This window comes from Argentina silus (assembly GCF_951799395.1).
Source record: "Argentina silus genome assembly, chromosome: 4".
NCBI classification, from domain to species: domain Eukaryota; kingdom Metazoa; phylum Chordata; class Actinopteri; order Argentiniformes; family Argentinidae; genus Argentina; species Argentina silus.
The window spans coordinates 22,322,595-22,348,083 of NC_139658.1; the positions used below are offsets into that span (position 1 = coordinate 22,322,595).

At 44.6% G+C, this 25,489-nt stretch overlaps 4 protein-coding genes across 6 annotated transcripts; 2 read left to right on the top strand and 2 right to left on the bottom strand.

Moving 5' to 3' along the window:
• Nucleotides 1-58: 58 nt before the first annotated feature.
• On the bottom strand, nt 59-3,216 carry LOC310803412 (uncharacterized protein). The gene is made up of 5 exons (XM_083668157.1): nt 3,205-3,216; nt 3,046-3,112; nt 2,592-2,824; nt 2,338-2,448; nt 59-2,159 (listed from the first exon to the last, which is right to left on the bottom strand). The coding sequence occupies exons 3-5, from the start codon at nt 2,734-2,736 to the stop codon at nt 2,071-2,073; spliced, it is 345 nt and encodes a 114-aa protein (XP_083524283.1). The 5' UTR covers nt 2,737-2,824; nt 3,046-3,112; nt 3,205-3,216; the 3' UTR covers nt 59-2,070.
• A 3,498-nt stretch (nt 3,217-6,714) lies between these two features.
• On the top strand, nt 6,715-13,890 carry ddi2 (DNA-damage inducible protein 2). 2 transcript variants are annotated; one of them, XM_083668143.1, is made up of 10 exons: nt 6,715-7,150; nt 7,690-7,819; nt 8,009-8,344; nt 9,387-9,513; nt 9,749-9,876; nt 10,951-11,079; nt 12,142-12,245; nt 12,416-12,608; nt 13,343-13,393; nt 13,759-13,890. In XM_083668143.1, the coding sequence occupies exons 1-9, from the start codon at nt 7,013-7,015 to the stop codon at nt 13,351-13,353; spliced, it is 1,296 nt and encodes a 431-aa protein (XP_083524269.1). In that variant the 5' UTR covers nt 6,715-7,012; the 3' UTR covers nt 13,354-13,393; nt 13,759-13,890. The 2 variants fall into 2 exon arrangements, with proteins under 2 accessions (XP_083524269.1, XP_083524268.1); XM_083668142.1 differs by lacking the exons at nt 13,343-13,393; nt 13,759-13,890 and having other exon boundaries at nt 12,416-12,849.
• Nucleotides 13,891-13,898: 8 nt separating this feature from the next.
• LOC310803400 (uncharacterized protein) lies at nt 13,899-17,009 on the top strand (the record flags this gene model as incomplete). Its single annotated transcript, XM_083668141.1, has 1 exon — nt 13,899-17,009. The coding sequence occupies one exon, from the start codon at nt 13,899-13,901 to the stop codon at nt 15,477-15,479; it is 1,581 nt and encodes a 526-aa protein (XP_083524267.1). The 3' UTR covers nt 15,480-17,009.
• Nucleotides 17,010-22,497: 5,488 nt separating this feature from the next.
• Nucleotides 22,498-24,632, bottom strand: cplane2 (ciliogenesis and planar polarity effector 2). Of its 2 annotated transcripts, XM_083668150.1 has the most exons (6): nt 24,413-24,632; nt 24,050-24,202; nt 23,563-23,687; nt 23,240-23,376; nt 22,908-23,135; nt 22,498-22,696 (listed from the first exon to the last, which is right to left on the bottom strand). In XM_083668150.1, exons 1-5 carry the CDS (start codon nt 24,522-24,524, stop codon nt 22,913-22,915), a joined length of 750 nt encoding a protein of 249 aa, XP_083524276.1. In that variant the 5' UTR covers nt 24,525-24,632; the 3' UTR covers nt 22,498-22,696; nt 22,908-22,912. The 2 variants fall into 2 exon arrangements, with proteins under 2 accessions (XP_083524276.1, XP_083524275.1); XM_083668149.1 differs by having other exon boundaries at nt 22,498-23,135.
• Between the last annotated feature and the right edge of the window lie 857 nt (nt 24,633-25,489).

A 25,489-nucleotide genomic window follows, 5' to 3' on the forward strand; every position in this document is an offset into this window, starting at 1 on the left:
TCAACTCATTGCATTTATTTGCATATCAACAAATTCAAATCATAAAAGCGTGAAATGTCAAGATACATTTTATTTAAATGTTCTTTAAAACACGTTTAAAGGCACTGTATGTGCACAAATCACAGTTAATAGTTCATTAATTGAGTCAAAAATACACATTTTCAGGATCAGAAATCAAAAATCACAAATTGATTAAACGATTGTCAAGGCAACCACATATGACAAGGTTTTGGTAAATTCCTCTGACAAAAATAGTTTGGGGACTTTTTGACAGACAAGTGCTGCAGCCCAGCCTCTGCTGAGCAAACTGTTTCTGTGGTGTTTCTGAGAAAGCTCTGGTTTTTAGGAGGAAGCTACACCAATCTCTATGTCTCTGCTGGTAAATGCTTGAGACAAGCAGGGCTAGACAGGGCTAGTGAGTAGTTGAATGAGAAACAAGTGAAACTTCTATTCTCTGTCATAGAAGGTGGACCACCAGGGGGCTCTCATCCCTTTGCTGAGAGCCCTGGCGCAGTGCCAGGAATCCTGTGGTATAAAGGGTCTCCCCTGATTTAGCGGATGAGACTAAATCAAGGTCCAGATTCCCTGTGATTAACCCAGAATACCAAACAAGGCTTCACACATTTTTCACACATATTATTGCCATCTACGAAAATCATCTTAATTTGACACATTTTATACATTATTACACATTGAAAACCACAATGAATCACAACAAAATAATATTTTGTAATAACTACAATTGAACTATTGTGGACTATTGTATAACTATTTAGAACCATTGCTGCCCGGACGTGAGAAGCCATTCGTGAGCGATTAGATTGTGAAAAATCTATTAATGAAACTACAGAACTAACATAGGTGTTTCCATAAATCGCCTAATAGGCATTTGGGGAAATTTTGAGCGATCAAAAAAAACGACAAAAAATGAACAACAAAAGATCTCCTCTGCCTCAGACTCTCACTTGCAGGTTTCAGCAGAGAACGTGAGCCTCGCATGGAAAAGAGGCATGGAGTCGGGAATCTCCCCACCTTAACCTGAAAATGTCACCCTTTCTGCTTGTCACTCAAATGTCTCTTTTTAGAACATACTGTTACTGTATGTTGACAACAGCTGCTCATAATGTCAAATAGGAAAGGTTTTATTGAACACAATACTGACTTTCTTTCAACACATTAATTGTTGCCACATCATCTCCCCAGAGACAGTTTCGTGAACAGCCACATTCATGAATTATCATATCAGTACCTCAGAGAACAGAGACATCTTTTCATGCTGCTAATATCCTAGCTTTTTATCCAAGGACGTATTGAGGACCACAGGGTCTGTGTCTGATGTCTGATTACAATGTGTCCTCTACGTCTCCCCAATGCTCTGTGTCCCCTATGTCTGTGAAGTCCTTTAAATGTCTTCATAAAGAGTCCAAATTCCTCTATGCCAAAAGCCAAAAAAGTATTCTCTCACGAAAGGTTCTTGTGTGTATTATTCTGTTTGTGCATCCAAGACCAAGTCATTGGATAAGACTTTTTCAGTCCATGAGATGAACGTGGTCTTGACATGCAACAAGGAATAAGAAGAATGGTAATTTTACACAATTACTAATGCATTCATAAAACTAACTACCATGCACTATGTTAGTTACAATAAGACAAGGGACTCTTATAGAATAAGAGGCAACATTTTAACAACAATCTCACAATACATCAGATATGTTTCCAATACCATAACGTTCCTACACTACAACATCTTGGTTATTCTGCTAAAACATTGCTAATCACACAAAATGTAACATTTCATGGATGCTTGACAAATGATAATCTAAAAGTAAAAAAGTAATTTCTCAGTAAGAAATTACATTGTTGTCAAATATTGACAAATATATGTTGTCACCATATTTTCTAATCTGGCATTAAGACTATTGAATACCACAGCTGTGTGGGGTAATTTCTGATAATATTTTTTTTTTTTTTAAAACATTCTGAGAGGAAGGGTGGACGATTTCAAAACAAAGAAACATTTACAAAAAGAAAAATCAAGGCATGTGCTGTATTATCAGAGTTGTATTCATATCATTGCTCCCCAGAGCTTGATTTGACTAGAGAGGAGCGACTGTTGTCCCCACTTTCTTCAACTGGCCTCCTGCATATTGAGTCCGAAGCTGGGGACAAAAAAACTGTCAAAACACTGTACACACAAATACCACAACACACACAAGACAGAGATAGTGCCAACCAAGCCAACCAACTCCAATACACATACTGTAACAGATAAATAACTTATTGACTCATAAAAATGGTGTCGTTTCAGCCTCGTTAGCGTTAGCAGTTAGCATGTACCTGCTCCATCAATCAGCTTCTCGTTGTTGATACACGGCTTGATAACAAACTTGGAGGTCACAACAGGTAGTATCAGCAGCAGTACCAGTCCAAAGATAAAGACTAGTATTCCTGAAACACAGACAGCAGGCATTGGTCATACAAAGCCATACAATGTCTAATAGTAACACGGATTGTGAAAGGTATTGCACTACAATGTCAGACACGCAATAATAATAATAATAATAATAATAATAATATGTCTGAATATTTACCCTTTCTGTAGTCTGGCTCCTGTAGGTTAGAGCCTTCAGGTTTGGTAGTGAGGGCTGGTTTGAGAGAAACCTGGGTCTGGGTCTGGGTCTGGGTCTGGATGGAGTTAGGGGGGGGCGTGGTGGCTGTGGAGGACATGAAAGACATCCTGGGGAGACCCTCCCTGTCTGATTCATCATTACAGATTGCATCTGATGTCTTAGTGCCCGGGACCTTCACTCCACTCTTGTCACATCTAGGGTACAGGACAATACATTAGAACTCTTCTCACATCTAGGGTACAGGACAATACATTAGAATGGAGTGTAGAGTGAAATTACTTCTAAAAGAGTGGCAGGGGGAGTAGGCCATTCAGTTTAGCATTATACATGATATTGACGCTTCAGGAAAGTTACATGAAGTACTTCTAAATGATTCATACGTGTAAGAAAAATTGAAATCAAATGATCAACTTACTGTTTCCATTTTACGCATGTGGTGTCAATTTGAGTTGTAAAGAATCCATCCTCACATTTACGACATTCTGGTAAATCAGGTAAATAAATGACAAAGAATGTAATTATTCTGAGCTGCTAATCATCCAATCAAAAATCATCATATGTGTGTGTGTTTTACCTTTAGTTTTTGTATTCAATCCAAACCCTATATCACACTTGCAAGTGGCTGAGTTGTCCTCACTGCTGATGAATCCTTTGCGACACTTACATATAGTATTTTTCGTTCGAGTGCATTCAATTATTGTTTCACTCCCAGACTCTAGATGAAACAGAAGTGTGTTTGCATATTACTGACCTACTTTATGGCTTTGTGAGTCATATGTCATGTCCCAATTCCCAGTTACATTACTTCCATTCATTAAGGAGTCACTGAGATAGCAATTAAATCAGAATTAAGATAATGTAAAGGTAACCCTCAAGTTAATAGCTTTTGATGTGCACTCAACAAGTCATTATTACTTGATCAAGTGGGCCTGTGACTTACTGTTATTGCATACGGTGCAGGGAGGACAACTCTGAATGTTATTTGGTTCCGGCTGGTATCGACCAGGGACGCAGGCTTCACACTGTTTCTCTTTTCCGTTTCGCTTGACCCTCTCACCTGGATCATCAGATGTGCAAGGTCATTGTAATCATTCTTAGTAGTGGTGGCTTGGTTCATCACCAAGTGCAGAGCATTCAAGATAGTGTGGATTTACCGTACAAAGTTTACTGTATCGAATCTCTGTTTACTGTACCAAATGGCAAAAACATGAGAATATATAATACAACTGTGCCACTTTGTCATGAGGAACTCATACCTTACCTTCTCTGCACTGGAAACCAACAGCCGCAGCATTCAAAAGTCCATGAAAGATGAAAGCACAGATGAAGGTGAGGAGGACCTTTACTCTAAACAGGACCATAGTCAGATAAAGGCCACAGTACAGATACTTAAAGATACTAAGAGGACACCTTTTGTATGTACAGGAGGGATTAGGCTAGAAGAAAACTTCTATAGTGTTAGAATATCCGCTGAGTAGGATCTGTGGCCCTGTGACATATGTTCAAAGTGATCTCTACTAGCTCAGCCACGCCACGCCTTCTCATATGTGGCTCGTCACCTTCTCATATGTGGCTCATCACCCACTTCTTTAGCTTATCACCGCCCCATCTGCTTTTCTGCTGGAAATATACCTGAAAATACATTACATATTTTCCAAACATTTAAACACCAAAATAGAAACACAAACTTTTTTTTTTCGCTGATGTTTGTGAGAAGGTATGTAAAATGAAAAACAAATTAGACACACTAAACTCTTGCAAAGTCTTTCAACTTCTCTTAGGCTTTGCTAGGTATGTATCACATCATGTGCCATGTGCCGACTAATGGGTCAGTCAAGAGGGATGTTTTAAATCATATCAGGGACATTGTTTCCAGTTGCAGCATATACTAATGTTGCTTAATTGTGTACACGTTGTCCTATTTCTTGTGAAATCTTTAGTTGTTTTTATGGATGCTACTGCTGTAGGACTCATTTCATCCAAGTTGAGGTCTAAGAATTATATGTACTGCTATGTTTATGTGCTATGCTATGTTTATGTGCTATGTTTTACATTGGTTGGCATTCTGCGGACAGTAAAGCAAGAATTTCATTGTACAGGGAAACATGTTTTCTACTGTGCATATGATAATAAACACTTTGAATCTTGAATGTTTTGTTGACAATAAAGTATCTTACTATTGCACACAAGAATATGTTACATTGATGTTGTTTTATACTACAGCAACAGGACCCCACTTTTTCCCAATACATTCGCACTTACAGTAAAGTGATATCATTAGTTGATGAATCATTGTTTTTAAAGTTGTTGTTTTTAAAAAAAGTTTCGACAAGAAAACCCAGACAACCAAAAAACATCAATTTTGAAGAATCTCTGATAGAACTTTTTTGAGCTAGGTGTTATCTAGACATCTGCTGTACCACATCTAACAGGCTTACACCTCTTTCTCAGAAACATAATGTCCTGTGCAGACATGTATTGTCTGTGTTCAATTAACTCCTAATGTACTGAACATACTGAACCTCTGAGTGCAATTCTTGCAATGCACAAATAATGCGTCTGCTAAGCACGTCTTGACTGGCAATAACTTCAATTAGGTCACAGGGAGGGATCGCAAAAGACTGTATAATGTTTTATGAAGGCTTCATTGAGACTCTTTTATGAGATGTATTATACTTTGTTTGAAAGTGTGATTGGTAAGACCACTACTACTCACTACTACTACAATGTTTATCTTATAAGCTCAATGTAAAGGGTATACAGGTTATATACAGGCTATACAAGTAGTTATCAATCAATCAATTAATCAATCAATCAAACTCTATTTGTATAGCACATTTAATGCGTAAATGTAATATAATGCGCTTCATCGGAAGAATGATTAAAACAGGAGGAGATTTATAAAAAGAAAGCCAGATAAAAACACGGAGGATAATACTAGTTTCAGAACACAGGAGAGGACAGTGATGGCGGTTGGGGAAATAGAAGACAAAGATTGTGGGCCGATCAACGGAAACTCTGCTGCTCTATTGTTCTGCCAGTAAGATGTTCAGACAGTACCTAGGTTTGCTATTATGGAAACAACCACACAGTTCTTGCTAAATCTGTAAGATACAACCGCACAGTCCCTGCGTGGTTTCTTCCACGGAAGGAAGAAGAACACAGTTCAGTCAGGACACTAATGTAATAAATTTAACCGTTTATTGTATGAAAATGGTCGTACATTTAAGCTTGGTGTATTTGGATGGCTCCGCTCTGTACAGCTCCCTGCCTCAATCACAACTTGCAGGTCTTTAATATGGCAGGGAGCCCATAACTTAACAGACCCCTGTAAGTAGGCCACATACAGAGCAACCTATCAGGAGGAGGCTGGGGGTGGTGGGTGGGCGACCACACAAAACTAACTCTCATAGTACAACTCCGTTACAGCTGTTGGATGCCATGGAGGAGGTGGCCCTGTGACACAGATATGTTCAACATGATCTACTTTAGCTCTAGTTCTCAAAAAGTGAACAGATATGATCTATCATTCTTTGAGTGAAAAAGTAGAAGACAATCTTGTAGTTTTGGGTCAATTGCATGTGGGAAATGGGGAAATAGGTAAAAAAAAAAAAAAAAAATGATGTAGATTTTTTTAATTGCATGTGAGATGTAGCCTGATTTACTTCTATTGAAACCATAATAATAACCATGTTGACACTTTGGGCATTTGACATCAAGTCTAGAAGAAATACTAATAGTCTGCATTAGCCAACTCTATATCCCCATCTCTTCTATGTCATGCCTGGAAGACACAGGAACAAGGATTTTCATTGACTGTCTTTGGGGACATTAACAACTCAGTATTTGGGGCCCTCAATTTTAAAAGCCTGTAAAAAACCTAGAAAGTAATTGAGAATTTTGTTCGGAAACATCCATAATTCAATATTATTGCTGCAGCCAGCTCCGTTTGAGTCTGTTGGAAACGTTTTTGCGCAGCTGGAAGATCACTAATCTTTGAAAACACCCCCTGCACTTCACGACAGCACATTCTGTAACCGGCAATTGAGTCGAAATACGGCATAGTTGCCAGAAGGGACAAGAAGAAGCTAGCTTGTTGCCTCAGACATATGATAAGGCAAAACATTGGTCTGCATTTATGACTGTCCGTGGACATTTCATTATGTCATATTAGCGGTGCTTTAATGAGCGTTTGGCTGTAACCAACTTGATTTGCTCACATCCATACACGTGAAATCCTAATCAAGGCAAATTCATTAGCCTGGGTCCTAGGCATCGCTAGCTAACAGTGTGAACCAGACAAGAAACTGTAGCAGAAGAGGCGGCGACGTGCTACCACAGCTAGCCAGCGGGTTGAAGCGATCCTGCCGACACGAAGCGCGATGCTGGTGACCGTTTTCTGCGCGCCGAGGGACCGCCCGGAAACCACGTTTGCTCTCGATGTCTCTCCAGAGCTGGAGCTCCGGGACTTTGTCGCTCTTTGTGAACTGGAGTCAGGAATCCCTGCTGGGGAAATTCAGGTGAACAAGACATGCTAGCTGGCACAGTTACACCGCCACCGGAGCTTTAGCACATTAGCTTAGCGTGAAGTGGACAATCGCAACATCATCAGCCAGCCTCAACAACAACAACAGCAGCAGCAGCAACACTGCAACTACTACAGTACTGACTCATATAGCTAGCGGACAGGTTTTGCTTATCATGCTAGTAAATATGATGTTGTTGTCTGCATTTCAATTTCACTGTGGTTGCCATTGTTGTTTAAATCCGAGTGCTTTTAGACTATTTATTTAGCAAGCTACAGAGAGTAGCTACGCCGACTTGTTGATTCTAGACGTGTTTTGCTGTAACGACATGAAGTGTCAGACGGCTATTTAGCAATATTCCTCCTGGCACTATTTGTCTTATTAATTTATATCTGCGTTTAATAAATATAAAGATATAAAGATTCACCTGTCTGGCTAACCATGAACCTTTCAGAGAGTCACGACTTTGATTATTTATTCATTTTTTAATTTTGAATGTTGTTTCGTTGTTTTTTCTTGTTTGTTTTTTCCAGATTGTGTATTTAGAGCAATCCCTTAAAGACCTGACCCGTGCCTTAGGGACGTATGGACTGAAAGATGGCGATGTTGTGGTTCTCAGACAGGCAGACAGACGGCCACCACCAGCACAAACGGCCTTCCCAGGTAAGGCCCCTGCTTCTTATTGAACCTCAACGATCAGAAACCTACCTCCCCTTGTGACCTTGTACACCACCTTTTGATTAATGATCTGAATGAAAGTATTTGGGTCAGATACCCTCTTTCCGTTTCTCATCAGATGCTGTCATGTTATAGAGGCTACCCCTCTGTCTCCTCTCTCTCTTGATCCCTTAGGTCTGCCCCGCATTGACTTCAGTTCCATCGCAGTTCCTGGCACCTCTGCTTCCACCAGTCAGCGCCCCGCCCCCAGGCAGCCGCGTCAGCCCCAAAACCCACCGCGACACCAGCAGCAGCAGCAGCAGCAGCAGCCGCCGCCGCAGCAACAGCAGCGGCAGGAGCGCTCGCCACCCCCCCCTGCACCCCCAACCCTTCCTGGGTCTGCCGCCTCTCCTCAGGGACTGGACGACCCCGCCTTACTTCAGCAGATGCTATTGGCTAATCCGCACGAGCTGTCACTCCTCAAGGAGCGCAACCCGCCATTGGCCGAGGCCCTGCTGAGTGGAGACTTGGGTGAGTCCGACTGGAAACGTCAGCAGTTTGTGCTGGAGAACATTCAACCTCCTGTTTGTTTCTGTCGAATGTTCTGTACTTGCACAGCTTTTGGTTGTGAAGACGGTCTGCGAGGCAGTAAGACCAGGCGTCTCATTTCACATGCTACTATCGGGGTGGAGACCTAAAACGCCAGTAGCCCATAAAAAGCTCATATACGAGATCATTCATCCCCTCTGCTGTACCCATCCTCCATAAGAGTCAGTTGGAATATCCTGTTTGTATATATCTTGTGTGTACATACAGTACCAGTCAAAAGTTTGGACACACACTTGCCAAGAGTGTGCAAAGCTGTCATCAAAGCAAATGGTGGCTACTTTGAAGAATCTAAAATCTAAAACATATTCTGGTTTGTTTAACACTTTTTTTGTTTACTACATAATAAAAAAACATAAAAATGTGTTCCTTCATAGTTTTGATGTCTTCAATATTAATCTACAATGTAGAAAATAATTGTAAAAAAATAAAGAAAAACCATTGAATGAGAAGGTGTGTCCAAACTTTTGACTGGTACTGTATCTTGTGTGTATATATCTTGTACATTATGTTATGTATGTACACACATCTGCTTATACTCCCCACTTTTTTACCCTTATTGTGCCAAAGAAAATTCTAATCTCATTCTATGAAAATGTAATGTACAATAAAGTTATCTTGATCTCCTTTAACTCATTTAGTGCCAAGGGTGAATAAAGTCGCCCAAATTGTCAACATTCTAGAGTGCCGAGGGTGACTTTATTCACCGAAAATTCATAAATGATGATGCTTCATTTTGTAGCCAATCAAAGTATTGTTGCTAGGTGAACACCACACAAAACACTTCTGTGGCACTCCAGGCGGCGAGTGTTTGCAGAATGCTTTGGCAGTTAGTGGGTTAAAAGAGATGTTGCAAATCTGAATGAGACTAGCCTGGGTGAATAAAGGTCAAAGGTTAACTGTGACACAACAGGAGCTGTGTATAAACACGCCTCTGACCGCCTCCCTCCCTCCCTCCCTCCCGCAGAGCGTTTCACCAAAGTGCTGTTGGAGCAGCAACAGGACCGGGCCCGTCGAGAGCAGGAGAGGATCCGACTCCTGACTGCTGACCCGTTTGACTTGGAGGCCCAGGCCAAGATTGAGGAGGACATCAGGTAGGTTCACTCAGTGACCCAGGAGGGAGGGGAGAAGGGAAGGGATTGGGTAGGCGGGTACAGAGCCTGGGTTGGGGTCTCTTAAAGCAATAAAGGATTCGTCCCTGATTCATGGGTTGAAGTTGATCTCTGTCTGAGCTATTTAAATATGTATGTATGCGCATATGCTCAAATCAATACCAAATATGGCGTGTCTCTGCAAAATACAAGACGCGATTTGACATCTGTTTTCCAGGCAGCACAATGTTGAGGAAAATATGACCATTGCGATGGAGGAGGCCCCAGAGAGCTTTGGGCAGGTGGTTATGCTCTACATCAACTGCATAGTCAACGGGCACCCAGTGAAGGCTTTTGTTGACTCAGGTAAGTAATCCTCTCCTTCTTCTCCTCCTCCTCCTCCTCCTCCTTCTCCTTCTCTGTGTACATTTTTTTTTTCTAAGGCACCTTTAATTAGAGATGGAGATCAATTGGAGATGCTTCAGTTGTTGTCTGCTTAGTGGTGGCCAGTGTGTGTTGTGTCCTTGGTTGTTGAGACCCGTCCTCTTCTCCCCCCTGACCCGTCCTCGTCTCCCCCCTGACCCGTCCTCGTCTCCCCCCTGACCCATCCTCGTGTCCCCCCTGACCTGTCCTCATCTCCCCCCTGACCCGTCCTCGTCTCCCCCCTGACCCGTCCTCTTCTCCCCCCTGACTCATCCTCTTCTCCCCCCTGACCCGTCCTCGTCTCCCCCCTGACTCGTCCTCTTCTCCCCCCTGACCCGTCCTCGTCTCCCCCCTGACCCGTCCTCGTCTCCCCCCTGACCCGTCCTCGTCTCCCCCCTGACCCGTCCTCGTCTCCCCCCTGACCCATCCTCTTCTCCCCCCTGACCCGTCTTCTTCTCCCCCCTGACCCATCCTCTTCTCCCCCCTGACCCATCCTCTTCTCTTACTCTCTCTATCCTCCCTCTCTTATTCTCTCTATCCTCCCTCTCTTACTCCCTCTATCCTCCCTCTCTTACTCTCTCTATCCTCCCTCTCTTATTCTCTCTATCCTCCTTCTCTTATTCTCTCTATCCTCCCTCTCTTACTCTCTCTATCCTCCCTCTCTTATTCTCTCTATCCTCCTTCTCTTATTCTCTCTATCCTCCCTCTCTTATTCTCTCTATCCTCCCTCTCTTATTCTCTCTATCCTCCCTCTCTTACTCCCTCTATCCTCCCTCTCTTATTCTCTCTATCCTCCCTCTCAACTCTCTGTCTCTGTCTGACATGGTATCTTGTTTGTTTTTTATCTCCCTACTTTCCTGTCAATCCGTCCTTTCCTGCTCTTACTCCATCCAATGCGCCCCGTCTCTTCTTGCCTGCCGACCCTCACTCCTCCTCTCTTTGCTCTGCTCGTCTCACCCCCCCCCCTCTCTCTCTCTCTCTCTCCCTCCCTCCCTCGGCCTGGTCCCGCTCTTTCAGGAGCCCAGATGACAATCATGAGCCAAGCGTGCGCCGAACGCTGTAACATCATGCGTCTGGTGGACCGCCGCTGGGCTGGCATCGCTAAGGGTGTAGGCACCCAGAAGATCATCGGCAGAGTCCATCTGGGTGCGTACCAGGCCTCAAAGAATTACGCTTTAGGACAAAATGTTTGCTGTGTACAAATGCTTTAAAGAGAGACTGAAGCAAAAAAATAAATAAAAAATGTACCTGTTGAAAAGGAGCAGTGAGGACAGTTGACATTTAAGTAATGCAGCTAAAAAGCGATTATCTTTCCACTGATAATGAATATAATATAGACAGTGTCATACTTACAGACTTTCAACTCTATGTAAGACTACACTTTTAATTGTGTTAAGTGAGGCAGATAGCACAGTCCTTTTACCTATTCCTGACTAAACAGAATAAAAACATATTATGTATTTGCCTCATATTAACCATATATAACCTGTCTTTTGAAATAAGTCAGATTTGTCATTTATTTTCAAAAATAATTTTCGAAAGCCATTTTTTGGAAAATCTCCATTGGAGTCAATGTATTTTACCGTACTCTCTTTAGCACCCCCTGCTGGTACAAAATATAATGTCTTGTGGGAGTGGGAGGTCTGTATCTATACATTCTCTGGTAGTCGTCATTCAATCAATTCTAGCCTCAAAATTGACTAAAAACTGTAACTTTGGACATAAGTGTATCTGATGGGATCTAACCATCTGTATCTGATGGGATCTAACCATCTGTATCTGATGGGATCTAACCATCTGTATCTGATGGGATCTAACCATCTGTATCTGATGGTATCTAACCATCTGTATCTGATGGGATCTAACCATCTGTATCTGATGGGATCTAACCATCTATATCTGATGGGATCTAACCATCTATATCTGATGGGATCTAACCATCTGTATCTGATGGGATCTAACCATCTGTATCTGATGGGATCTAACCATCTGTATCTGATGGGATCTAACCATCTGTATCTGATGGGATCTAACCATCTATATCTGATGGTATCTAACCATCTGTATCTGATGGGATCTAACCATCTGTATCTGATGGGATCTAACCATCTATATCTGATGGGATCTAACCATCTGTATCTGATGGGATCTAACCATCTATATCTGATGGGATCTAAATGTGAGGTGCTTTGTGATTGGTCTGTCCAGCTCAGGTCCAGATAGAAGGGGACTTCCTGCCTTGCTCCTTCTCCATCCTGGAGGACCAGCCAATGGACATGCTGCTTGGCCTGGACATGCTGAAGAGACATCAGGTGAGACCCCTGCTCAACTCAATCCGCATCCAACATAATTTCAACAAAAAAAAAGAAATGCAAGTGTTAACATTTAAAAAAAAAAAAGAGAAAAAAAAAGGAATAAACTTAAAAAAAAGAAGAAAAAAAACAGTTTGTGAAGACACTTTTCCTTCCGTTTCGCCCTCCAGTGTGCTATCGACCTGAAGAAGGGTTTGCTCCTGATCGGGACCACGGGCACCGAGACTCGCTTCCTGCCCGAGGCGGAGCTGCCAGAGTGCGCCCGGCTGGCATACGGGCCGGAGGGGCGAGAGGACGCCCAGCCAGACGAGATCGCAGACAGGGAACTGGCGGAGGCCCTTCAGAGATCTGTACAGGAGAGTGGTAAGGAACACAGGGGGGGGGACAGGCCTGGCCGTGTCTGCAGCATCTCTCAGTTCAGACATGCGGGCGGGGAGGTAAATGTGCATGTGCCGTTTAAGAGCTTCTTTACTCCTGAGCCCGGGTTTTCTGCAGCCATCTGCATTTTCAGTCACATGACCACGGCATGTCATCACCTCAGCCAATTGAAATGCAAGCTTGATGATCACATGAGGGTTTGAAATTAAGACCTGACCACCAGCCAAATGCATTTTTATTTTTTTATTATTATTATTTTTATTTTTATTTTTTTTATAAATTTACAGGTATAAATTTAATTTAATTTGTTTTCAAAGGGACTTGCATTAGCACTGGTGGTGTGTGTGGGTCAGAGTTTTAAGAAGTGTTTTTCCTGTAATTGTTTCATATATTCATTTGGTTCAACAGCTCTTTCTTTACAAAGTCACACAGAAATCCCTCCCCGAGTCCCAATTTAGCCCCCTGAGGGTAGATGACAGGTCATGTGAGAACGCACTGTGACCTCCCTCTCTCGGGTTAGGGGGCGTCATAGGTCATAGTTGTCTCAGCTGACACACTTCTTCACCACTGAGTGTGAAAAGGTTGACAGTATGATGCATGCCGTGAGTGTGTGAGAGTGAGAGTGAGAGTGTGTGTGTGTGTGTGTGTGTGTGTGTGTGTGAGTGCTAACTCTCTGCGTCCCTCTGCATGACGTGTGGTGTGTGCCTTAACCTGAGCAGGACAACACTGATGCTTTTGGGGAGACAGCTGGAGAGGCCCCTTCCAACCAGGTACTGCACATCTACAGAGAGAAACGCTAAGTTCATCATTACCCATACATTTGTTTTGTTCTGCTTTGATATTTTGTTGCTGGCTATGTTCTTTGTTTTTTTTTGGCATATTGAAAAACTATGATAAAGAGATGTTACCGTAGTCAACTAATATGATGATTCACGTATTTCATGTTTTTTTCCATATGTTTTGAAAGTAGAAGATGTGAACACTGATTTCTGAGGTCTCTGCATTTCAGTTTCATATTTTGTTTGAAAAGCCGCATGAACAAAAAAAAAAATGCACGTTTTGCAAGACTGTAGTGGGTAGCAGGTTTTAGGTTTCAACTATTCTTTAATTCCCAAATTAATTTCTACCACCATAGACACTGCAGATGGACAAACTACCTCACCCGGATCCCCACCATTCCCAACACCGAGACCCTTCAACCAAACGCCCACGTCATTCCCCCCTCCCCCCGGCCAGCCTCTGACCCTGGACCGCTCCAAGTCGGCTCCGGCCTCCATGAGCCAGGCCCCGTCACCAGGCCAGAACCAGGACCAGGACCAGGCCCAGCCGGGCTTCCAGGGTCTTCCTGGACCCTCATCATCCATGGCCCAGGACCCAGCACCTCCACCTACAGCCCAACAGGCTGCTCTCCCAGCCCCAGTCCTCAGCAACCCCACCCCACCCCCCCTACCCCCTCCCCAGGTTCAGGACCTGTCCACGTGCACCCCTCCTCCAGACCAGGCTGTGACTGTGACTACCACTCCCACCCTGGGAGACTCAGAGGATCCAACACCTGCAGCCACAGAGATGAGCACTGCTGCCTCTGAGGAGGTGCTGAACAGCTCTCTCCTCCCCCACCCACAGGAGAGCTCCCCCAGTCAGCCCATGGAGCAGGAGGTGGTGGCGGAGGAGGCGTCAGACAGGGCAGACACCACAGGTCCCTGTCTGAGTGCTCCGGGCCAGTGGAGCCACGAGGGGGGAGGGAGTCCCACTCTTCCCCACCATCTCATCTCTACCCCCCCGCCCCTCTCATCCTTCCCCTTGGGCTCCTGTCCCAACGGCTCCCTCTCTGCATGTGATCAGCACGTGCCCTCGGAGCCCTGCTCTGCCGAGATGGAGTCCCCCCTCCGGGCCTCCCAGAGCTCTGTGCCCTCCGAGAGGGACCAGCCGGAGGGGGAGCGATGCCCCAACGCCTCCGCAGACAGCATCCCCTCTCTGGCTGCCGCCCTGCTGGAGCTTCACGAGCTGCTGGTGTCCCAGGACCGCAGTGCCTCCTGCTCCCCCTCACATCGGCAGGACGCTGACGGCCTGGACGAGAACAACCCCGCCGCAGGGCCCCAGACGCTGAAGCCTGAAAACGCCCAGCTCACCCCTTCCTCCTCCTCCTCCTCCTCTTCTTCTTCTTCTTCTGCCATTACAGCTGGTGCAGAAACAAGCGATGCCAAAGCCAACTATGCTGCCGTACCTGGCGGAGAGCCAGAGGAGGGTCCTCCTCTACCGGGCTCCTCTGGTCAGGAGGGGAGCCTGGGGAGAGATGTGGCAGAGGCTGGGGAGGGACCGGGACCGGGTCAGGGACAGGGGGCACCACAGTGCCAAGAAAGGAGGGCAGACGGATATGGACCAGATGCCCATAAAGGCAGAGGCTCTGTGTCGGAGCCAGAGGGGCCCTCTCCACTCCGAGGAGATCTGGAGTTCAGGGAGCCCCCCGAGGGCCAGCAGGGGAGGGGAGTGGCGGACGGAAGAGACACTCCGGACACTCTGGGCCTCCAGCCTGAGCCCGGCCAGCAGAGCCCCTTATCCATGGCCGTGGGTTCACCCGAGGACCACTCTGGCTTTCTGCCCCTCTCCTCTTCGCCGCCTCCTCCTCCTCCTTCTCTCCCTTCCCTTGTTCCTCAGGCAGCCCAACTCACCTCCCTAGCCCCTCTCCTCTCTGCTCCGCGTCCCTTTACAGAACAGTTTCCGGCAGCCCACATCCTGAGGATCCAGTCAGCAGGGTTTTCTGCCAGGGAGGCAGCTGAGGCGCTGGAACAAGCCCAGGGGAGTGTGGAGCTGGCGCTGTTGGCACTGCTGGCCCGGAAGATCACTGTGCCCACCTAGACCCTAACCCTCGCAAACCAATCAGACGGGAGAGTCTCTCCGTCTCTCCTCTCAGCATCCTGTCTTATTTATATAAACCTTTTTGTCTCGTTTATTGATCCCTTTGGTTTCTCAGACACACACACACACACACACAGACAGACAGACAGACAGACAGACAGACAGACAGACATGCCCCGGGCAACGACATGCTGTCTCTTGGTTTTTTTTCGAAGACCGTACAATACAAAAAATATAAAAAACTGGTGTTTTTGCGATGTTCTCGGTTTAGCAGGTATGTGAGGTGTCTTTGCATGCAGCTGTTGTTGGCGCCTCTGATGGTATCTGTTTCATGGGTTTTTAGAGATTGGGTTTTGGTAGATTGGGTTTTATTTTTTTGGGTCATTCCCCCCCCCCCCGTCCCCACACACCTATTGTTTAACACCCCCCCATATATGTCCAACTTCGCTCTGAGTACAGTTAACCGCCCCGTTGGTGAGTAGCAGAGCTCGGTGACGGTTCAAGTTCATGTGTCAAGTAGAATATGCAGAGGGCAGTGAAGATGAACAGGAATATGATGATATTATTGTAATATTATTATGTTAAGGTGAAGAGAGTGTTGTAGTGGTATGACAATGACAATGCCGTTGTACCCCAATCTTGGATTGTTTGCCTCATTTAAAATGTCGGCATTCATGTGGATTACTGATGATCCGCTGATTCATCGAATTTGTTTGTTTTAATCGTAGTGTTTCTTTTTTTTAAAACTTGACTCAGATTCTGCAAATAAAGACCAACCAGACCAAGTCAAAAACGTGTTACACTGTGGAAACTGCTGCATTTGAGGGACTTCAGCTCCACGGAGACGCTGTCTTTTTCTGCCAATGTGCTCATTTGTCACGTGTCATCTCCTCCTGTACGTCATGCGGTTGTTGCCAATCCTGGGGAACTTGATCGGTGCTTTCATGTTTAATAAGCTTGCACGAAATGCAAATCAAGCAGCACTATTGTTCAGACGACACTTTTACGTTCCCCACAGTTCTGTGTGTGTATACAGAATTAATTCAAAAATCGGAGTATGTAATTCAGTACATGAGACAGGAGTTATGAATGCTGAGTGTTGATGACATTTTGCCTTGGGGGGGGGGGGGGGGGTTGAGATTACGAATAATAATGAGGTTGCCTAAAGGTCACTTCCTGCCTGTGTTTGGGACTTGATGGGAAGCTGATGTGGTGTGTAGATTCTACAGGGTTCGGTGGCTCCTTTTCAGCCAGAAGATCTCCTCTTGTTTGTTTCAGATATCTTCATTTTAAATGTCAATAGCCTAACTTCCCTCCATCTTCAATTGGTAATATCTGGTCAAGTCTACAATATCCATCTGTCACATCATTAATTAACGTACTCAAGCGTTCATATATTCAAGACACTTTGGATTTTGTAATTGTATTATCTGGGTCATATACAGTACCGAAAACATTCAGGCAGGGTGAATTATTATTTAGTTTTATCTTGTACTCAATTTAAAGTTCCAAATAAAGTAAAACTGGTTATTTGTATTGTATGTGTGTGATTGTGTTTTATGACAGTTCTTATGAATGGGTGTTGGAACATTGTAATTAAAGCCATGTTTTGCTAAACTGTCTTATTTTTTTCATTTTCTGTTCCTTTTTCTTGAATATAGAAGTACTTTACTTTACACACACACAAACTAGAGGCACAGCCAACCTGTTGATACTGTATATGGGGGGGGTGGGGGTAGGGGAGGCCTATTTCATGTCTACAATTAGGTCATTGGCAAGTTGTATAGGATGAAGGTTTTACCTTGACCGTGGCTCTAGTTGGTAAGCCAGTTTAAAGTTTCTTTATAATAATAATAATAATGCATTTATGTTGCACTCAAAGACACTGCATTCCATGGAGAGAACAATAATAGGTTGATGAATAAAAAGTCAAACAAAAGCACAATTAGTAAGAACAAAAATAAAAATAGTTAAAGATTAAAAGTGAGTTTGAAAAGATGGGTTTTGACTGTGCCATGGAAACAAGTTTAGAGCCCCAACCTAGCATCCATTTAACACTGGGAAACATGAGAAATAAAACAACCGCTGTTGGTCACAATGCTTCTGATTAATTCTCACGGGCCACACCTGCAACTAGTTTTTGTGATTGACTCCATTCCTCCCATGGTAACGACTCCAGCTGCAGGTTGTGTGTGCTTGGGTACCACAGTAGCCTATGTACCTGTGTCAGTCAGCACACAGATTAGAGCACAATGTCTCATCGTGTCTACGGAGGTTTTCTGGAGGGTAGTGAGGACAGGGACGTTAGCCTCATGTATCCTAGCATGGGATCAGAGCAGCTTTGTCAGGGGCCCACCGTTGCAAAAAGTGGAGAATCTGTTGATGAGAGGGATGGAATTCAGAACCAACTGGACGGCCTATTTGGGTATGTGACAGAGACTGTGTGGGTGTGTGGGGGGGTTTCTTTCTCCAAGCCTTTGCTATCCTGTAATGAAAGACCATCTTACTGTCCCTACCTAGTGATCCTAGAGGCATGGCGTTCGCCCTCAGGTCTGTGGCCTCTTCACCTTGGAATCTTGGAGCCAAGCACATGCCTGTGTCCAAGATGTTTTCTCTCCCTGGGCAGAAGAACGTGGAGACGTTCTCTCAACCATCATTCTACGAAGATGAGCATGAAGAAGGGTGGGATCGCAGATTCAGTTTTGAGATACCGTGGCATAATTGGAAAAGAGAACCAAATGGCATTTATATTTATATAGTTCCCTGCGCTCTTAATTTAGGGCAGAAGATGCAGTTGAAGAGGACACGCAAGTGGTGGCACCTGTGTATGAATCCAAGTACATTGTTGTTTGTAAGTAGAGTTGTCTATATCTTCTCTGTGTGCTGTGTATTTACTGTTCATTCTGACATCACTCTATAATGGTAGTCTTAAACAGTGTGGTCTCACTTGACTTGCTACCATTCATTTCACAACATGCGTTTTAGTGCAGTGAAGTTGGAAATTGTAGAACGGGGCTCATTGTAGTGCATGGAGAGGACTGCTGTCAATCGCGCATTTGATACCATTCCTAATTCCATTCCATGCATTACAATGATCCTGTCCTCCGATTACTGCCTTCCACCAGCCTCCACTGTTAGTGTATTTAATGAATGATATCAAGAGAATTGGGAAATGGTTCTCTCTCTCTCCTCTCATTACTCTCTGCCTTCGTCCTCCCCAGTCCCCCTGTATCAGGAGTACTGTCTGCAGTCTTTAAAAGCTGAGCTGTGTAGGGTGAACCAGGGCTGTCTGCCTGACCTGGTGACGACCCAGTGTTTACCTGGCCTTCACTCCCCAATTACACCTTGCCGCAGTCCTGTGGTCACCTCACCCCCACCCCCACCCTCACCCTCACCCCCACCCTCACCCTCACCGCAGCCTCTCAGGGTCAGCCCATGCACCCTCTGGCAGGACCTGGCCGAGGTCAAGGAGCGGGGCCTGGTCCACACGCTGACCAACAGGCAGATTCGTCTACAGGAGGTGGGTAGACAGCAGCACCTGCTGTAGGAAAAATGTTGCAATGCAATGTCTTAAATAATAGTATGTCTGAAAATCATTTTATTTTCAATAAGATGACTACACAGCCATATGTGTTGATGATATGCGCAATGATAGTTTGTTACGATGTAAACATGTTAAATGTAGCAGGGACTGAGGATGGACTAGAGTCCTTCTCTAAACTTTTCTATTGTTTTTGGTTTTTGCTCTGTAGTCGATGTTCGAGATGATTGGCTCTGAGGCCTCCTACCTGAAGAGCCTGGGGGTCGCTGTCAATCACTTCTTGGCATCGAAGATGCTGAGACGGACCATGTCTAGGATGGAGCATCACGTTCTGTTCTCCAACCTCCGTCATGTGAGGGCAGCCAGTGAGGCGTAAGGGCTGTGTATGACTGACTGTTCATAGTTTGCCACGGCTGTGTGTTGTATTGGCTTACGGTTGAATGACTGTTCTAATGCTGATCGATCACTTTATTGCCTGTTGTGTATTTGCATTGTTGAGAGGAAGCTTACGAAGTAAGCATTTTATTGCACAATTTACATCCTGTGCATATTATCAATAAACTTTGACTTTACTTCTCCAGGTAGAAAATCTAAAAGTGAACACTAACATCATGCACTTCACATATTATACCAGTTGACAAAAACAACCACAATTTAAAAAGATTAATTCCAGGTTTCTGCTGGACCTGGAGGTTCGCCTGGGGGAGAGTGTGGTGATCTCCCAGGTGGGGGACGTTGTGTTGCACCACTGCCCAGTGTCCAGATCACTCTACGTCCCGTATGTCACCAACATGATGTACCAGGAGGCCACCGTCAATCGACTGCTGTATGGCTGAGATCTGTTTATTGATCACTTCCACACAATTATTGATCGCTTCCCTCATCAATAATCACCCTAAATATCCTACTCTAAACGTTTTCTATCCCCTTTTAATAATCATTTGGCGCATTCTCTCTCATCTACCGGTACTCCTTTAGCTTATGGATTTTTGCCATGATTTCTTACCTCCCACAGGAGGAAGAACAAAGAGTTTCTGTCGGCGGTGAAGAAACTGGAGAGTGACCCGGTGTGTCAGAGACAGACCCTGAAGTCCTTCCTGGTTCTCCCCTTCCAGAGGGTCACTCGCCTCCGAATCATATTGGAGGTAGGCGGCTACTGTCTGGAAACAAGAGAATCAAGCTCACATGCCAATGTCCACCGGTGGAGGTAGACATCGGAGCACAAGGTTCATGGTTATGAATGGAATGAAGAAAATAAGCACTCTGTGATGTACGTCATCAGTCGTGTTATTTACAGCCTGTCCAGGGGAGGCTGGTGGAGGTAGTGTGTTTGATACCATTCCATGCATTACAATGCATCAGCGTCCTCCGCTGATGTCCACTGATGTACAGGATTGTTAAATGTTACATTTATCAAGTTTGAGGTTAATCCTGGGAACTTCTGCTGCCGTTTCAGAGCATTCTGAAGCTAACCGAGCATGACTCTGACTCCATCCCTTGTCTCAAGGAAGCCATTGAGGCCGTACACAAGGTTAGAGGTCACTCCTACACAGTGGAATTATGTTGTGATGCAACACTTTTGAATGGTTGTCACTTTATTATTTATTTTTTTACTTCTCACCCTCGTCTCTGCTCCTCTTTGGGGTCCAGATAGTGACGGAATGTGATGAGGGGGTTCGGAAGATGAAACAGATTGAGGCGCTGGTGTACCTGGAGAAGCTGGTGGACTTTGGCAACGTCAAGGTATCCTTCTCTCTCTTTTTCCTAACGGTGCTCCTGAGGGTTGTATTACTCCACTAGATAATCCTGTCTCTGTTTACCACGCCCAAGTAGAGTAATCATATTTAGCATAAACAGAAAGCCTGCTTGCCTGAACGCCACTCTCTAACCTACAGGTGGCAGTGATGCCTCAATCTAGAATCCCAGCATTCCAATATTCCCATTGACCTCCCATCTTTCTCTCTCTCCCCACAGTCAATCCCTTTGATCATAAGTGGCCGTTATCTGGTGCACGAGGGTCCCTTGAGACAGATCACAGTAGTGGGTCACCCTGGTTTGGGCTCCAAGATCTCCTTCATGGACATCTACCTGCACCTCTTCAACGATCTGCTGCTCATCTCCATGAAAAGGTGTGACGCTCCAATTACCTCGCACAACGTTTGTCATTGTAAACACAACCTTCCAACAGACGGAAATACTGTACATAGTTTACTTCATCCTTTATCGTGTGTTTCCGAGCTGTCGCTCACCGTCTTCTAACCGCTGTGTTGCCCTCTGGCCACCAGGGGGCAGTGTTTCAGTGTGCTGTATCACGCTGTGTTCCCCATTAATGTACACACTGAGCATCTGAACATGGAGGTCCTCGATCTACACCCAAAATCTTTCCTGTTGCGGCTCTCTCAGAACCAGTGTGGGCACGTCTCTGCTCTCATGCTCACCACCCACACAAGGTACGGTCCGGGAAAGTCAGTGAGCCTGATTGGATGATGGCAGTGAGAGAGCCACAATAGGAAATGCCGTCTTCTCTTTCTGTCGTCTTTCACAAAATGATTCCATTAACCAATCGTTGGAGAAAATGGTGAGGAGGCTGTGTCGTCTAATAATTAGACTCTAATTCACATGAGATGTGTTTTCAGGTCAGACAAAGAGGCATGGGTGAAGACGCTGTCCTTAGAACGCCAGTGGGGACAGATCATGTGACATGGCGGTGATTGATGTTCCTAACGTATCATGAAATGGCTTCGTCAGAGATACCTGGATGAAGGCGGCTGCTAAATGCCATAAATGTAAATGTAGATACTTTTACTTAGGGCAGTGCTGTATGACACTTGTTTTATGGTGCTATCTGTCAATGACAGTAGTGAACACACAATTCACCTGTTGTTCAGTTTGAACCAATGTTACTTGGTGATTACTCAAATTATTTTTCACTTGAAGGTAGGCACATGTTTACACTGTCCTGGTTCAGGGCAGCGAGCGCTGTAGTTGTATATAGATTATGACACTTGTTTTCACTGGTTGGACTCAATGAAAATTGTGAACAAATCTTACTTTGAGCTAAAATTTCACTTTCTGTTATTTTGACATCACAGCACTAGACTACACACACACACAGATGAATTGGCCATATCACAACCTTTTAGCAGGTGTTCATGAAAATATGGGCAAGTTATTCTTATTTCTTTTTAATCTATGGATATTTATGATCAATAAAGTTTTATATTGTTGACATCTTACTGTACATATTCATTTGAAATTATTTGACATGAGTGCAGTAAAGGTTGCAATATTTTCACATTTGAAATAACTCCTTTTCTCCCCCAAAATGTTGCTCAAAAACACAACCTTTATTACATATTACAGATGCCATGTGACACCATCATAAGAAATGTGAGGAGAACCACTCTGCCATCCCTTAACCCCCCCTAACCCTAACCCATCTAAACCACTGCCAGTGGCCAACTTAACTCACTTAACTTCATTCCTTTGGTAGCCAATCAAAGTATTGATTCTGGGTAAATACCACATTAAACACTTGGCCTTCCAGGCAGTGAGTGTTCTGGAATTCTTTGGCAGTTGGTGAGTCAATGTCATCTCAGCCTGCTCTTCTGTTACCGCACTTTCAGTCAGAGGGGGAATTCCAACCCAGGACACGTTCGTTTGAATTTAGTACAGCCTGGAAGTGAAACAAATCAAGTCTTTTTTTTTTCTCTTTTTTTATATATATAAATTCCTTGCATCCTCTCCTTGTGCCTCCTCCAAACAGCACACACGTTTCCTTCCCTCAGACCTTCTCCAATCTCCTCCATTGGAAACAAGGAGAGAGGATGTGGAGAGGAGGGGTCCAAGAAAGAGTTTTGAGATGTGACCATAGTCACCTCACCCACCTGGTTCATACAGTGCTGCCAGCCTCTGACTGTAAAGGGAGGGTAGTGGACCGGGCCGCCTCACAGTCCTGGTGCCATAGGTGTTCTGCTAGACAGTTCAGCAGGGGGGCCACCTCCCCCAGCCCGTTACTGACGTCCCCCCCAATACGGAACACCGGCAACCCCCACACTTCCTGGAACCTGCTCACTTCCCTCTCCGTCACATCTGTGTGCATGAACAGGTCGAATCTGGGGGACGCTGTCAAGGACAAAGGATTCTGGGTATTCATCAGCCAACAGTGTTTCATCTCTCACAGTGAAACACACACACACACAAAGGGGCTTAAGGATACTTGGTGCCGACCACCATTTTCACGACTCTGTCGGAAGGTTCGGATCCTCTGGCAATCTGATTGGATAGATCATCAAAGGAGGCCCGGTCAGTGAAGGAGAACAGGAAGAGGATGGCGTCCACTTGCTCCTTACAGGACTGAGGCAGAGAGGAAGTAGAAAACAAGGAAATAAAACAAATAAATTAACTGACAGGTATGAACTTGATGATGGCTTTGGTAAACTGAGAGTAGATGTGTAGAAGCGTCGTGTTAACTTTCCTTATTATTAGGATTATTAGGCCTATGTTTTTGTTTGTATGTGTGTTGTGATATTCCACGCATACCGGGAGCAAGTGGTCAAATCTGCGTAGGGCGGCCTCTCCACAGTCCCACAGCTGAAAGCGGAAGAACAGCACACGGCCACTGTCCTTCAGCTTCACGGGCCAATACGCCACTGTCGTCTCAATACCTGCAGAAACAACAACATCTCAGCCAACTTCTGTAGATAGGAAGGAACTTCCCGTAACAGAAAAGCAAACCAGTCAGTTGTAAAGTTTGATGGGTTATGTTAGAGTGTGTGCTGGGTGTATGATTCTTGCACCTTTCTCAGATGATGATTATGCTCCAGTGGAGGCTGGTGGAGGTAGAAACTGGAGGACGGGCTCATTGTAATGCATGGAATGGTATCAAACGTGCGTTTGATAGCATTCCTTATTCCATTCATTACAATGAGCCCGTCCTCCGATTGCTACCTCCATCAAGCCTCCACTCAGAATACCAAAATGCAGACAGTTTAGCAAATGCCTTCACTTACTCAGGCCTACAACTAACCTGTAGTTTCATAGTGCATGTTGGGGATATTCAACCCTGCCAGACGTGCAGCTAGAGCAGACTTCCCAACCCCACTCTTTCCTGAGATGAAGATCTTGTAGTGAACAGTGTCCACAGTCATATTCGGGGGCATCACTGGAGCCTCTAAAAGGCCTGGAAAACACCAATTAATAACACACCTTGGATTAGGTTGTAACCTACTCTGTAACTAGTAATATTGTGTTATAGCTTCATTGTTTTAGTTTTTGCCGTTGTATGAACAATGAACCGTTTCAAAATGCAGTATGCATACACTTTATCTTACGCGTGATGTTAAAAACTAATTTTCACATGCAACAATTGTTTTTTTTTCAGATGCCATACCAAAGTTTCTGCGTTTTTTCTTTTGTAGAATCTTGCTGAAGAACTCCTTGCTATCAGAGCATCGGTGCCAGTCCGATACTACGATCGACCCGGGATCCAGGACTTGAGCCATCGCTAAACAGATGGTCGTGCAATGGCACAAAAAGCAGCTGTAGGCGCCGGCACCTTTAATAAGAGGTTTTTATAACATGTGTAGGCTACTTGTGAATCAGATTGTTGATAACTTGAGCCGGCTTCCGTACACAAGATGGGCGATCCCCTTGACAACGAAGGTGCCGACTTTACTTCTGGTTTGAAATGACTGCTTTCAAAATAAGAGTCCTAGCCTGCTTCACACTGCTCACTGATCACTAACAATAAAAATATCTTTGTCACTACAGGCTATTGAATGCTACTGATGAATAGCCAAAGCTGTGAATGAGTTTTTTCTCGATTTTTTTCACACAAAGAACTGGAGTAGGTTTTACCAAATAATTTAATATTCTCATTCCCAAAGTAGAAATTTGAAAAATCTAATGAAATGAATACAAGACTGAAATTAATTTGATTGTTTTAATATGAAACAAACAAATTGCTGTGTGCGTACTTGTGTGTGGTTTGTGTGTGTGTGTGTGTGTGTGTGTGTGTGTGTGTGTGTGTGCGTGTGTGTGTGTGTGTGTGTGCGTGCGTGCGTGCGCCCTACAGAACCCTGCGAGCTTTGACAGTCAGGGCACCGCTGTTCTCCAGCAGTGATGTCACAGACATGGGATCCACATCCTCCGGTAACTGGCATTTGTGGGCAAACGTGTTCACGACCGCGCCATCCTCTGCTAGCTAAAAACACAAAATGGAAGTAGAAACCAAAAATCATGGGAGTGTCGTAAATTAAGTCAGCATATTCTACTACTTTGAACAGACTAAACATGTCTAGAGTATGAGTATGTTTCCCTCTGAGCTGCTCACCTTCTCAGCACGGACTTCTATGAGGTTGTTTGAGGACGTAATGACAACGTCCTCAGGAGAAAATGCACTCACGTCCACAGTGAACTGGTACATGTCTCCCATGGACTGGACCTTCCCCGTCGGATGGGACTGGTC

Bases quoted from the DNA above. Each gene is read 5' to 3' on its own strand.
- LOC310803412 (XM_083668157.1), bottom strand. From the start codon at position 2,736: ATGTCTTTCATGTCCTCCACAGCCACCACGCCCCCCCCTAACTCCATC. The intron at 2,449-2,591 runs GTAAATATTCAG...TCTGTGTTTCAG, and splicing joins GGAGCCAGACTACAGAAAGG to GAATACTAGTCTTTATCTTT. The intron at 2,160-2,337 runs GTACATGCTAAC...TTTTGTCCCCAG, and splicing joins GAAGCTGATTGATGGAGCAG to CTTCGGACTCAATATGCAGG.
- ddi2 (XM_083668142.1), top strand. From the start codon at position 7,013: ATGCTGGTGACCGTTTTCTGCGCGCCGAGGGACCGCCCGGAAACCACG. The intron at 9,514-9,748 runs GTAGGTTCACTC...TCTGTTTTCCAG, and splicing joins AAGATTGAGGAGGACATCAG to GCAGCACAATGTTGAGGAAA. The intron at 12,246-12,415 runs GTGAGACCCCTG...TTCGCCCTCCAG, and splicing joins ACATGCTGAAGAGACATCAG to TGTGCTATCGACCTGAAGAA.
- cplane2 (XM_083668150.1), bottom strand. From the start codon at position 24,524: ATGGCTCAAGTCCTGGATCCCGGGTCGATCGTAGTATCGGACTGGCAC. The intron at 24,203-24,412 runs GTATGGCATCTG...GGTGTTTTCCAG, and splicing joins GAAAAAACGCAGAAACTTTG to GCCTTTTAGAGGCTCCAGTG. The intron at 23,377-23,562 runs GTATGCGTGGAA...TCTCTGCCTCAG, and splicing joins GATTTGACCACTTGCTCCCG to TCCTGTAAGGAGCAAGTGGA.